General features: G+C 42.3%; 1 protein-coding gene across 3 annotated transcripts in view; it reads left to right on the top strand.

Moving 5' to 3' along the window:
- Positions 1 to 15460, top strand: part of ASTN2 (astrotactin 2) — a 570610-nt gene that overhangs the window by 355966 nt on the left and 199184 nt on the right. For all 3 annotated transcript variants that reach the window (XM_075184700.1, XM_075184701.1, XM_075184702.1), the window contains 3 exons: positions 5454 to 5578; positions 8401 to 8505; positions 8951 to 9130. In XM_075184700.1, the coding sequence (XP_075040801.1) occupies positions 5454 to 5578; positions 8401 to 8505; positions 8951 to 9130 (410 nt within the window). The remainder of the gene's footprint in view (positions 1 to 5453; positions 5579 to 8400; positions 8506 to 8950; positions 9131 to 15460) is intronic.

The raw sequence follows: 15460 nt of genomic DNA on the forward strand, positions 1-15460 counted from the left end.
ATCTCCAGGTTGAAATGATAGTATGTCCTAGGGGATCAACTGAAGATTTGCATACCATAGGTAGCCTGAGAATCACAGGAATCTTAGAATAACTTTGGGTAAGAAATTTAGCAGTGTGAGCAACAATCCAGCTGTTACAGATTCATAGTTATATAATAGTCAATTTCATTCATATATCCACTGGTTAGATCCAGCTTCTAAACTTTATAACAAGTGACATCAGAACGTTGGCATTTGATCTCCTGGATAGAATTGTAATAGTATTGAATAACTGTGGGGCTGTCTTTGTCAGCTGGATAAATGATTATTTCTTTATTTTGCTTAAGTGATTTAAGTGCACTTAGTTATCTCTCTTAACTAAACACATGAATATTGAAATTGATGGATTGTAACTTGGTGTATTAAAGACACGTTCTTTAGTCCTTCAGCTTGAGCTGTCTGTTATTTATATATGTCTCCAATCAAATCTTCTCTGAGCAAAACCTGAAATAAAAGGTGACATTTCACAGTCATTAAGTGTGAACTCAGAAGGAAAGGTGCACCTTCAGTGTTTGGTTTTATTATTGTGCTGCCTCCTCTCACATCACTTGGATTTACAGAGGTCTGTTTCTCTGCAATGTTTTTGATGGTCCATTAATATTAGTGAAGTACCTCTGTAAGCGTTTTTTGCTATGCCCAGAAGTAGAGCCGCTAGGGCATTTAATTTCAGAATCTAATACCCAGTGATATACCTTGTGTTCTTTACAATCTTTACTTAGTTTTTTTAAATTTCAAAAGGCCTTAAAACCAGTAATGGTATTCTGTAATTTCATTAACCACTCATTATCAGTAGCAGCATTAAGATTTTGCAAATGGGCAATTTCCAGGGTTTCGATCTCACAATGCCATAGACTAACTCAATAACAAGAAGCATCAAGTTCATTTGTGCATATATACACAATACACACACAACCATCATCCACCACATTAAAACCACTGACAAGTTAAGTCAATAACATTGATTAGCTTGGTACAATGGCACCTGTCAAGGGGTGGGATATATTAGACAGCAAGTGAACAGTCAGTTCTTGAAGTGGATGTGTTAGAAGCAGGAAAAATTTACAAGTGTAAGGATCTGAGCGACTTTGTCAACTGTGATGGCTAGACGACTGGGTCAGAGCATATTCCTGGCATGTTCCCACTGTGCAGTGATTACTACCTATCAAAACTGTTCCAAGGAAGGACAACCGGTGAACCGGTGCCAGGGTCATGGGCACCCAAGTCTCATTTATATGTGTGTGGAGCGAAGGTTAGCCCATCTGGTCCAATTCCACAGAAGAGCTACTGTAGCACAAATTGCTGAAAAGGTTAATGCTGACTATGATAGAAAGGTGTCAAAACACAGTGCAGTGCAGCTCGCTGCATATAGAGTTTCCTAGCCACAGATCTGTCCAAGTGCCCATGCTGATCCCTGTCCATCATCGGAAGTGCCCACAATGGGCATATGAGCGCCAGAACTGGATCCTGGAGCAATAGAAGATGGTGGCCTGGTCTGATGAATCAAGTTATTTTTTACACCAGGTGGAGGTACGTGTGCGTCATTTACATGGAGAAGAGACGGCACCAGAAGGCACTATTTAAAAAAGGCAAGCCGAAGTAGGCAGTGTGATGCTCTGTGAAATATTCTGCTGGGAAGCCTTGCATTCATGAAGATGCTATTTTGACATGTACCATCTACTTAAACATTGTTGCAGACCAAGTATAGCCATTTATGGCAACGGTATTTCCTGATGGCAGTGGACACTTTCAGCAGGAAAATGCACCCTGCCACACTGCAAAAATTGTTCAGGAATGGTTTAAGGAACATAACAAAGAGTTCAATTTGATGACTTGGTCTCCAAATTCCTCAGATTTCAATCCGAACGAGGATCTGTGGAAAAACAAGTCTGAGCCATGGAGGCCCCACAATTTACAGGACTTAAAGGATCTGCTGCTAACATATTCATGCCAGATACCACAGAACACCTTCAGAGGTCTTGTGAAGTCCATGTCTCGATAAGTCAGAGCTGTTTTGGCGGCACGAGGAGGACCTACACAATATTAGATAGGTGGTTTTAATGTTGTGCCTGATCGGTGTGTGTGTGTGTGTGTGTGTGTGTGTGTGCGTGTGTGTGTGTACTTGCATTCATATGCTTGTAGGGACATTGACCTGTTTACACACCAAACACTGTGGGGACCTGAGTCGTAGTGGGGACAAAAATTGAGGTCCTCACAAAGCTTCTCAAGGCTAATCAATGCAGGGGACCTTGCTGATATACTCAGCATAAAAATCTGCTATGTCCCTGCGAGTCACATTTGTCAGAACAAAAGTGTGCGTCTGTCCAATGTAGAGGGGAGAAAGAGTGTGTGTGCATCCCTCCACTAGAGGCCAGTATTCCGTCCAAATGTATAGCAGGAGCAGGAAAAGGAAATAACTGCATCCTGTCGGCGCTTTGTACACCTAGCGGGTAAAGACACAGGTGAATCCGTCTGCTACTGAAGGTAAATCGGGGACAATGAAGCATGACAGAGCCCACCAGTAGCTCTGACTTTAGCCCAGAGAGCTGTGGAGATGAGTATGCCCCTGACACTTCGGAGGAGAGTTGTTCACACACCAGCGGTGATGCCCCATTGCCCACCAGCGCAGCAGTGTGCAGGTACCCAGAGATGAGTTCTATGTTTGATCATTCTTGAACTTCTGCTATCCATGTTTTAAACACAGAGGGTCAGAGAAACAACATGGTGTCTGTCCAAACACTATCCAGAAACACTGATGGTTCCAGGGTGTATAACAAAAAGCAGTACTGCCTGTACTGTGAGAAACCTCTCTTAAAAATTGCCCGGCACATGGAACATGTTCACCGCAATGAGACTGAAGCCTGGGCCCTGAAATTCCCCAAGCACTCAAAAGAAAGGTGCTTGCAAACGGCACATCTTCGCAATAGGGGCAACTTTGCACACAATGCTGAGGCAATGAGGGCAGGCCATGGCATTCTGGTCCCGTGCAAACTTCCAGACAAAGAGATGGGTGCGGAAGGCTTCATGCACTGTGTAGCCTGCTAGGGGTTGTCTGCAAGGAAATACCTGTGACGACACATGAAGAGATGTAAGCTAAACCGAAGGGGCAACAAACTCACACCTAGCAAGAACAGAGTCCAGTCACTGTGCGCCTTTACTCAGCCAATTCCGCCTGACATCAGTGATGGCTTTTGGAAGCTCTTGAGTGACATGACCCAGGATGAAGTCTTACTCACAGTTTAAAATGTTCGATGCATCATGTAGATGGGACAGCATCTGTGCAACCAGGTCGGATCAGATCTTGGCAGGCACGAGTACATCCGTCAGAAGCTTAGTGCAGGCTATTGATAAAGGCCAGAAGAGCTACCCCTTTGAAGAGGATGGAAGACTTTACCACCCCTTCAAACTTTCTGCTCATAATCGACACTGTGAAGCTGGTAGCTGGCTATGACGAAGAGGCAGGTACATTTAAAACACCCTCGCTGGCACTCAAGATCGGGCATGGCCTGCAAAAGATAGCGAGCATTTTGGAATGCCGAGCCATGATGGAGGGCTGCACTGCTGCGATTGAAAGCCCATGAAATTTCAGGAAGCTATATGAGGCAAGATGAAACGAGTTGATCTCATCGGCTGCTTTGAAAACTATTAAGGAATCCAAGTGGAGCATGCCTCAGCTCTTACCTTTCACAGAATATGTGAAAAAGATGCACTTGTACCTCGATGAGAAACAGCAAGCCTACCGAAATGGGCTATCCACCGAGTCTATAGTTAACCACTGGGCACTACTTACAAATGTCACCCTGGCACAGGTGATTTTGTTCAATCGAAGAAGGGAAGGGGAAGTTTCAATAATATTGCTGACTACCTTCTCTTTAAGAGATACCTCGGATCTCCACAAAGCTGTGTCCCTAGCGCTTTCTGAGGTTGAGTGGAAGCTCTGCCAGCACTTCACTCGCATTGAAATTCGAGGAAAACGAAGGAGAATAGTCCCTAAGCTGCAATGGAACTTCTTGCAGAAAAGCTTGACAAATGTGGCGTGGATAGCCAAAATGTCTACATGTTCACCAGACCAGCTGCCTTGTCACACTTCAGAGGCTCCGATTGCATACGACTGTTTGCCCGAGAGTGTGGGGCCAAGCATCCCCAGACGCTGTCTTCCACGAAGCTTCAAAAACACATTGCCCCTCTCTCCGGGGGTGCTCAACCTAAACGACACAAAACTGGATTAGTTGGCAGACTTCCTTGGGCACAACATAAGGATGCACCGGCAGTATTACCGTCTCCCAGAAGGTACCTTCTAACTCGCCAAGATCAGCAAACTGTTAATAGCTCTCAAGAGTGGCAGACTGGCAAGCATTTGGACGAGATGCACATTGATCCAGACAGTAAGTGTAAAATCTGGTGTCTGATGTATTCTTTTGACTTTAACCTCGGTCATTTACATATCTGTTTCTTTTCATAACTAGTCCAGCTACAGAGCGACATATTGGATGATGAGCAATCCCCCATGACAGAGGGACAAGTGGCCAAGTGTTTAGTCGACACTTCAACATCAGAAGAGAGGCAGTGTATTGACATGGCAACATGGGACCAGTGCCCAACCATTGGCTTCCACAGATAGGTGTAGCACACAGTTTTGCAAGGCAGAAGAACTTTGCCTTCTCTGTATTTTGCAAAGCCATAAGGGACCACTCTACTTCCATTCAGGTTACAAAGAAGTGCAGAGGAAATCCTGGGACAGAGAGGAGGTCCAGGTGGTGGAGAAACACCTGATGAGGTTTATACAGACATGCCAGGTGCCCGGAAAGCGAGACTGTGTTGCATGCCTTATGGCTGAACCATCCATACTGAAAGACCGGAACTGGTCAGGAGAGAAATTCAACATAAAGAACTGCATAACAGCTTTAAAGAGCGATCAAACTTGTTGTAATGATGCAAAGTGGTTGAACAGGGCTGTAGCCTCCATGGCTAGGTGTTGGTGTAAGCGGGCATGTGGATGTCTTCAGACAGTCAAAATACATGACACTTTCCCCATCTTGCAGTCCGTGTCAGTACTTTATGCAAAGTCAAAGTGTAAATCTCATGTGGTAACTCTGGTGACAAACCGTTCTTACACATAGCCCTATGATTGTACTGTCGAAAAGGCATTAGGAAAGGGGTGTCTCTATACGCCATGTTCCAGACATGGGTCCTCACGATGCAATAAAAACAAGTATGTGTGTTTGACTATATATATAAATATATATATATATATATATATATATATATATATATATATACAATATCTCAGCAACCCTCGCTTGTCCCTCGGACCTTACAGAGGGAGGTTCAATATGTTGAAAAGTATGTATGTACACTAACATGTGTTTAAGAATGAGGAGTACTTTGATTAGTTCAATGTGTTCTGTCTGCCATAGGGAGAATAATTTCATTAAGGATTTCCCACAACTGGCTGATGGACTACTTGTTATCCCACTCTCTGTGGAGGAACAGTGTAGAGGAGTGCTATCAGAACCACGACCTGACATAGTGCTGCTTACAGGTAAATGTGTTGATATCTGCTGTATAATGTGAAATGTTCTTCTCTTAGCTTACAAATAACAAAATAAAACAATGGTGTTTTTTTTTTTACACAGCAGCCTACAGAGGTATAGACCTTGAAAAATATAAGCATGGTTACCGATTTCATTAATACTTTAAATTGCACAATTCAATTACATTGTAAACATCAGAGATTGATCAATTAATTGCGGAACACAATATGATTAAAAGACATCTGAATTGGCATTTGAGAAAACACATTTTTAGATAAATGAAGCATGAGGATAAATTACACCTTCAATTCTTAGCAGGACTTTGTTAAAAAAAAATAAAGATATATATGGAATAGTTCTAGCCACTCCCACAGGTCTTGTAAAGTGTTTAAATTTATTCAAACATAGGACAGAAACCTCAAATGAAAAAGTATATTATGCAAGTTATGTGTGCTGTGACTTTACTGGCAATATTACTTTGTATCAATAGACAATTCCACAGGAATGCTGTTTTCTGTAACATTTACCTATGACTATGCACTGTTATAATATTAACAATATATTGTATAAGGCGAATCTATTCTAAAAGCACCCAGTGAAGAATTCCCATGTCTTCATCATCAGAGTAATTGTATAGACTGAACATACATCCATTGATTGTCATTGCATGTCTCTATACACAATTCCAATTTCTAAACTAACTAGGAGCATGTTATTAACTCATACTTGCCAACTTATCCTGGTTGGCTTCAGGGAGATCCTGGGGGAGGTGGGTGTGTGGGGGCGGGGCTTGATGAAGCGCATCATTTTGACCCAGGGCTAAGATGACTTAATATTTGGCATTAAGCCCCCCCCCCACCACTTATCTATTGCGGGGGTTGAAAAGCGGGACGTTGCACTGCTCTCCCGGTAGCCCGGGAGGTCTCCCAGAAATGTGAGAGTCTCCTGGATACTCCGGGAGAGTAGGCAAGTATGCGTTAAAGAAAAACAGCTAATGAATCTATAGAGACTGAAGTGTCTTTTATATTGCAGTCTCCATTACTGAAGTCGTGTTGTCTTACCTGTAAGTCTTTGATTAAATCTTGGTCTCCATAAAAATGGCCACCTCCATAGGCATCAATACATGGACATAGGACACAATTTCTGAACTGTGTCATCATGCCACAGACGGCAAAACCAACCACGTCTTGTACTGGCTCAACATCAGGGAGAATGCCAGACTCTACAGGGAGTGAGGGAGATCACCCCTATTTCAGGGAGTCTCCCTGACATTCAGGGAGAGTTGGGTAGTATGTAAAAACTTCTTCTATATCCATGTAAAGCTGCTCTGCAGCTTGATGTTTATAAATGTCAAGGAAAAATGAAGGCTGTATATCTCTTGCTAAATTTGCAGGAACCATGTGTGTGTAACTACCTGAATAGAAACGGTAGCTGTTAGTCAGCGAATCAGCTGCCAGGCTTTGTATAGCTGCTAACCAAGCCTGTGGGCCCTGAAACCCTCTGATAGGAGAATAGTGTGATGTCTGCCATAAGCATAGGGCTTTCTGAGCTGCTGTGTGCCCATACTTCCCAACATTTAAAATCTCAAAATCGGGACAAAATAAACCCTGCTTCATTCCACCCAAACAACGCCCACAAATGGACAAATTTTTGTAAAATGCCACACCCCTTTTGTGGGACGGTAATCGGGATGTCCAGCCAAAATCATCACAGTTGGGAGGTATATGTGTGACCACTGCCATGATTTAAAATCAAAGAAAGTGGTTCAGCATTCTAGGGCTTCAGAATTAGATTCTTCTGAGAGGAGAAGGGAGTTCAGATGTTTTCTTCCTATCTAAGCAGGAAGTGTAGAGCAGCATATAGCAAAAGGAGGTGCCCAGCCACCCTGGTAAGGAGCCCAAAAACTTTACTGCGCCCACACATTTCTAATCATGCCCTTTGCAGGAACACAGTGTGAATTACAACCTGGGTGGTTAGTAATACAATCATTGCAAACCGCAATCAAACTGAACTTACCAGCAGATCTGTGGTTTTCAAGCAGTGTTTCTCAAATCCATTCCTCAAGGACTCCTAACAGAGCATGTTTTCCAAGTCTCACAGTATTACAAGTAAAATCATTTCTAAAAGATCCACAAGTGGTACAATGTGTCAGTCAGTAACTACCATGTCTGTGCTCCAGCAAGGAGAAATGGAAAACATGGACTGTTACAGGTCCCTGAGCACCGGACTTGGGAAATATGGCTTTAAAGGAAAGCCATGACAGTAGAATTGTCAAATAGGAAGACAGATCCATGTAGATGTATGATACATGTGAATTAGACCTCCCACGCAACAAATTATTAATAATGGATCCATACGAATGCATGTAAAAAAAGTTTTAAAAAAACAATAACAAAAATTACTGTACCCATATATCTAGTCTTATCAGGCGCGGGCTGACGTCCGTCAGCCCGGGGGGCACACGCCGCACAGGCGGCCGCATCACATGACACGTGATGCGGCCGCATCACATTGATATTACTTCCGGGGAGCGAGCGGCCCTAACAGCCGTGATTCTGAGCGGCCCGGGGGGGCGATGCCCCCCTGCCCCCCGGCCCAGCCCGCCCCTGAGTCTTATAAACGAAGTCGTTGAGTACAGCCAATATATTTGGTATTGCTGAACTCTGGAGAATTGGATGACTACATTTTGGTAAATAGCAATAACAATCATTGAAATGAAAACACACTTAGATTGTTGTATCACTTCTTAACATTCAGCCTGGAATCTCAAATCTTTCTTATCATCATTTCTGTTTAGAATTTTAACACCCTTTCTGCTCACTCTTCTTAGGTGAAGTGAGGTTTAATGAAGCCATGGGATATCCTGTAGTCCAGCAGTGGAGAGTACGCAGCAACCTCTATAAAGTGAAGCTCAACTCAATCTCACTATCCACAGGTTAGCTCGTTTGGGGATGTTTTGCAGCAATGCACTTTGAAATAGCTAACTAAAATGTTTATAAAATGTTAATAATACTGTTATTCTTGTATTAAGCAGAATTTGAGGTACATTGCATCCAGTTTAGATTCTTTGGAACCAACCAGTTAAAAGAGGTCCCTTACTATTATTGTGGAGGCAGCTGAATTAAATAGACAGACTAGTCCACTTTTATTCATCCTACTAATTTTATCATTCTTCAGACCAATCAACAGATGTGGCTGGCCAGCTATCCAAAACATCCCTTCAGAAGTAAACATAGAAAGTATTTCTACACAGTGATTCCCATTTTGCAATTTACTAGTGCGGCTATACACATGATATAATTAAAATACACTGGTGATGAGTCATTATACTGTGCTGCATTTAATGGTATAGGAGAAAACATCAAACATTTATTTTACAGGATTTGCCAATGTGCTGAAGATCATAAGTCCTCACAGTAGTCAAGAAGAGTTACAGAGCATACTACAGATCTATGGCTCTCATTACATTTCAGAGGCACTTTATGGTTCAGAGCTCACCTGTACCATCCGATTCCCTAGCAAGAAAGTCCAGCAGCAACTTTGGCTTCAGTACCAGAAAGGTAAGATATATTTTCCTGAGCTTACAAGACACAGTTAAAAAAAAATATGGTAGAGTAGCAGGCTTAGGATGTATTCCATATGTCATAAAGTACCATCTTAAACCCCAGCTAGTAGTTAGGAGAAACAAAGTAGAAAGACACAGAATGTTAAGTGCAGCAGTAGTATAGCAGAGGCCTTATTTATGACAATTTGTAGGTTTACCGACTGTAATGAACTCTGACAGCCAATAAGAGTTCTCTGTAGGAGGAACCTACAATGATAACTTGCAATTGGCAACAAGTGGACTTAAGAGAGAGGAGCATTAGCTGGATCAGGTAAGTGATAGAGTCTGCATCTTTCTGTAGCCAATAGGCCTGGGGCCTGCTCTAGAAAATAGCCACAATGTATGCAGACTACTTTCTACACTAGCCACCAGGACTTGGGATCTACTGTCCACACTATCCACCATCTTCTTTCTATACTAGCAAACAGGAATTAAGTCTGTTTTCCATGATACCCACCACAATTGGGAGTCTGTTTTCTGCACAAGCCACCAGGGTTGGAGTCAGCTTCCCACGTTAATCTCAAGGTTTGGAGATCTCCTTTCAACATTAGCCACAAGGAGGTCTCCTTTGCACAGTAGCTGCCATGATTATTGGTCTGCTTTACACTAGACACTAGAATCAGACTGTCTGTTTCCCACACTAGCCAGAAGGATGTAGACTTGCCTCTCACACAAGTTACTAGTTTGGGAGTCTGCTTTACGCTAGTTACTAGGATTGGCTGTCTGCTTTGCACCAGCCAAAAGGATTGGGGTTTGCCTTCAACACTCACCGTTAAAATTGGGGTCTCCTTTTACGCCAGCTACCAGGATTGGCTGTCAGCTTTACACTAACCCCCAGGATTGAGGATATACTTTTCATATTAGCCACCAATATTAGGTATCTGCTCTCTACACTTGCCTCCAGAAATGACAAATGTACACATAGTAAAAATGCGCTATGTAAAAATGTATTTTAATAAAAACTGGTGGATTCTCTTTAAATTCTCATAAAGTGGTTACATTTTCATTTAAAAGGGCTGCAAAAGAGGAGAGTGAGCGTTAGGGCCATTTAAAAGCCACAGTGTCCATAGCTTCTGAATGGTCCTCCTGCTCACACACCCCAGCCCCAATTGTTGTGCTTTACCATTGTTGTTGTAAATCCCATCCACATGTCAGTTTCTCAAGAACAGCGTGGAAAATACTGCCAGTGACAGAACATACAGTATGATTTCTGCCTCCTGCTGCATGTGTTGTCCACCTGGACAGCAAGAAAACACAAAGCACAAATATACATAGAACATTTTTTATTACCTCTGTACTTTTTATCTAATAGTGAGTCAGCATATGTGCCACAGTACTAGTCAGTGAAGAAAACAGAGCATACATAAAACAGGGACATACAGGACATAGTTGTAATAGTTGAAATGTAAAAATGTAAGCATTAAATGCTGCTGTATATAGCACATTATAACCACATATATATTGTGAAATGGTTGAAATAATGATAATTAATGAATGTTCAATTGAATTAACGGATTGAAGAAAGAAAAATTGTATGTGTTTAGGAAAGAGTCTTCTCTCACAGCTCTCAAGCTCCAGGGTGTGGCTATAATGAGGCCTTATAGACAGGCCAAAGAGAACACCTGTTCTGGCCACATTTATCTAGGGGAAGTGGGAGGTGTCAGACTCAGGTTGTTGTGGTGGACATGGGTTTGACACCTGTTAATCAGACTAGAGCTTGGAGGACTTTAAAGTTTAAAAGGCTTGTCTGCCCAGCAGACAGGGATAATTGATGTTGGACAAGCTGGCCGATCTATTCCAGGTAGGCTCAGCAGCTTTTAGCAGCATGGACAGTCAAATAGGCCACTTGTACAGGTTTAAATCCAGACTGGCTGGCTTTTATTGCCATCAAAACAAAAGTTACTATGCTTCTGGTCTGTGCATAATCAAACAGTAAGGCTGGGTAGACACTACAGGAAAATTCTAACGATGCAATAGTTTTAGCGATTTTAACAACGACAGGAGACAAAAAGTCCCATTCGGCATGCCCATTCATGTGTACACACTATACACAATTTATCTTCAGCTCTGTGCTCTTCATCTGTCATAACCATTGGCTGAAAAGTTTGAGACTCTGCAAATTTCTCCTGAGCAGTACACCTTCTGGGATAGCCATCTCCGAGACCAAAGTGAACTCGCCTTTGTGCTGCTCAGATACAGGTATAAAGATATTGTCTGCAGACAGAGAAAATTCCCTGTCATATACCCCCCATATGGATCAACACTTTCACTACAGCAGTATTTCAAATGGCAGTATTAGAAATGGAGTATCAGTTTCATAGACTGACATGAGCTTTTCTTTTCTATGTATAAATATTACACTGTGGGCTTACCTTAGAATATCCAGCCAGCCGTTACGCAAGATAGAGAGGTCCAACTGAACAGAGAGGAAGTTCTTCCTAACAATCCTGATAGGGTTTTTGGTATTTAAATCAAGTAGAATCAAAGTCCTTCCTTTCACACCTGGAGACTTGGGCACAGGACAAACTCTCATTTCTCCAATTTGAGGGGGAAGACGAGACCTAAGGTAACATAAGGTAACCACCAGGTACACATGAAGAATATAAGAACAGGGGAGTGATGGAAGCATCATACAGGGAAGGAACATTTTGATTGCAATTGTCTTGTGCACGGACCATTATCCAAGCAAAGAGACTCACTGGGAAACTAAATGTCCTTATCACATGTGTATGTCAGAGGGCCCTTTTTGTTACATTTTGGTCCTGCTGTAGGGGAAACCATGGCCCTGACAGCCTTTAAGCAGCTTGAGCCAAGAGTCCCAGTAACCCAACACCACCCATTTAAGAGATTCACACTGCAGACTCATCCACTTCTACTGCTGAAAGGTAAGGTGATCTTTAACCCAATGCAACCCGGAGCTAAAACCATTACAAAGTGGCCAATGTGATAAACAAAGTATCACAGTATTTACAGAATACTCTTAGCACTGTTACAAAGTGACAAAGCTGGCGATCTGCTAGGGTGGCTTGTACTCTACAGGCAAATACTGGGGTCGTTTATGGTTCCAAGCGGTGGCTTGGTTAATGCTGGCTAGCTCAGGGTTACTGGGAAGCTGCTGGGAACCTTCTGCTGAGATCTAGCAGTTTGTGTCTATGTTGAGCTGTCTCCAGGAACTGTTATGTGAGACAGACTTTTGTGAAGAAAAAGCAGAAAGTTTCAGCAGCACCCTGCCCTTTTCCACTCCCAGCTCAGATCTGCCTGCAGTGTGTATACAAGACAGTTGTGAGTGCATACAAAATGCACAATTGGATTAACATTGTTCCATTGTTGAACAATATTTTTAGTTCAGTTTGAAAATCTTGTTCAACAATATGATGGCCTTTGGAACGATAATCGTTCATCCTTGCAGGGTACACACTACTGTGATATTGGGCCATTTCACAATTCTTCTCCACCACAACTTTAGAGACACACCCTCCTTTTATGACATCTTACCCAAGGTGACCTTTAACCTAATTCACCCATTCTAAAACACAAATAACAATGTCCTAAGAGAACAAATTCCTTCTTTCACAGACTTTACCAGTCACCATCTCACAATGTTTATTAAAAGCTAAAAATAACAGTATAATTCTAATAGTGTAATATGTTTTAAAATATCAGTAGTAAAGATGTGACAAAATAATATCTGCCTACATCAGTAATATTCAAAATCTGCCTATTCTGTTTGTCATATATATTTTCAGATGTGGGTGCAATTAAACCTATAGAGGAAAATCAAAATGTTTTTAAAAACCCGAAAAAAACAACATAGGTCCAATATTAAAAATTAGATTGCTACACACAGCCTTCCTAGACATATTAATTCAGTTCATAAAAATTGGTTGGATACATTCACTTTTATGGAGTTTGAATTTGTACCAAAAAATCTTAGGAGGCGGTAATAGAGAGCAAGAATTATCCCAAAAATTTTGGATAAATGAATGCAATATCCTAGCACGAGTTGGTCTCAATGAAGGGATCATCATTGTTTAATTTCTAAACTAAGCTAGTATCGTTCTATGTCATAATTGCCTACTCTCCCGGAATGTCCAGGAGACTCCCGAATTTCTGGGAGTCCTCCCGCATTCCTGGGAGAGCAGAGCAACCTCCCGTATCTCGGCCTGTCCTGTAAAGTGAATTGGAAGGGTTGGGCTTAGTGATTAACGCATCATCGTGCCCCCGCCCCCTACTGGTATAGAGCAAAAGTGTGACGAACGCTTAGGGGGTGGGGTTTAGTGACACAAATCTCCAGACTATGCCCCCCACATGCCCACCTGTCCTCAGACCTCCCAGGAATCACATTTAGAAAGTAGGCAAGTATGTTCTATGTATGAAGTAATAGTGGGTATTTGTCAACATATTTTAAGCATGTAAGCCGCTGTCTATTTGATTATTTGTAGTATTATTTACAAATATCCGCGCTCAAATTTATGTGGATCACTTTGGTGCACATAAATTCATACTTACCAGCTTTGTAGTGTTGCCCTCCGGGGGATCCCAGAGGAGGGGTGAAGAGGGAGGGTCAAAGGGGGAGGGGCATGGTGAATAACTGAATTTTGATGCCAAGGGGTCGGGGCCAATAAAACGTGAATCACATTGAGGCTCCCATTCTGCCCACTTTACTAGTCAATATGTAACAAAATACATAATGAGGCTAGTCAACATCTATCTGAGGTAAACAGCACTACTGGCACGCAAATGCTATTGAGAATATACATAGTCTGATTCACCGATCCAGGTATAGGAGCACTCACCTCCAGTTGTAACCGGGATCCAACCAGAGTAAAAGTGTAATGCACATGTCTAGACAGTGTGGCTGATCAGCTGATCAGTTGCAAGGCAACATGAGTAACCTAGCCGAGCGGTCAATAACGAGACTGGTAGCAGTGTAAAATTAAACTCATGGCATCCGCATACAGTGATCAATGAGGTATAGACTACAGTATGTTGGCACCCAGGGTGCAAAGATGAAAATTGTTGATCCTGAAGGTCTTATCTGCTTGTATTTGTGCTGCTAAGTTAGGAGGTGCGGAGATTAACAAGCCTCCAGTCTTCGCCATGGACCCCCGCAAGGGAGTTTGGAGTTCACTGCGAGAATCATGCAAGTCTCGGCCCTCCCAGTTAGCTACCAGCGAAGTAACAGGTGAATAGATGTTGTTGTGCAGGCCGAGATCAAACCATACGGGCAATAGTGGTATAGAGGAAACAGGCAAAATCAGTGTCAGGAAGCCAGAGGTCAAAACCAGAAGAAGTATGCAGATACAGGGAGATCCAAAGGCAAAGTCAGACAGAACCGAGTCAGAATCCAGGAAGTCAGGCAGAATGCTGGGAAGCCTGCAGGAACGCTGGAGCATAGGTGGACCTAGATGCTCTGGCACCTTAATGGTGCCAGAGCCAGCTTTAAATAGATGAACGTGAAAACTCATTGGTGGCAGTGGAATTGGCAGTCAGGAACAGGTGACTGCCAACAGGAAGAGGCAGCAAGGTCGTCTTGTGCATGCGCCCGCGCTGCCGGACCGAAGTCAGGAAGGAGCGTCCCGTTGCTCGCGGGGGAAAGGAAAGCAGCCATCCCTGGTGCCTACTGTTCATACGGGGACGGCGCCTGACAAAAATAAATTCATGTGAGAATACAACAAGCTAATCCAATGCAAAGATAGTTTTCGTTTCTCCTAACTCAAATGCAGAATTAAAATAAACATATATGGAAAATTAGTACATTAATATCATTAGGAATGCCAATGCAAGGAATGTGTACAAAACAATCCAGCGAGGGACTCAACACAGAGGTGAACTTTGGATCCAAACTCATATGTAACTGCAGAACACAATGCATCAATAAACTTAAAAGCAGAAAATATCTCACTGAACTAAAATGATAAAAATAAATGAACAAATAAGTTGTGTAAACAGAAGATAAATTATTTCATCCAGCTGTTGATTTGCTTTGTTGGGACAAGTGTTAATCCTCAAAATTCAAAGAAATTGAGAATATTGTAGTCCTTTTTGTAAATTGTATTGAGTGAAAACAGCTGGGCATGTAGAAAAAAGTTCCAGGCAACCAACTTTTTATAAAGAATTGTAATTAGGCTTTCCTTGTTTTTAATAATCTCCGGATCCAACAAATTTATACTTGCATCTCTGTATTCAATGGTAAATTTTACAGGGAAGTCAAGAGAATTGTATTTCCGTCCCTGACCACAGAAAAATAACCTATATATCTCCTATAATAGTCGACATGTTCTCC

This window comes from Mixophyes fleayi, chromosome 9, assembly GCF_038048845.1.
Source record: "Mixophyes fleayi isolate aMixFle1 chromosome 9, aMixFle1.hap1, whole genome shotgun sequence".
Taxonomy (NCBI): domain Eukaryota; kingdom Metazoa; phylum Chordata; class Amphibia; order Anura; family Limnodynastidae; genus Mixophyes; species Mixophyes fleayi.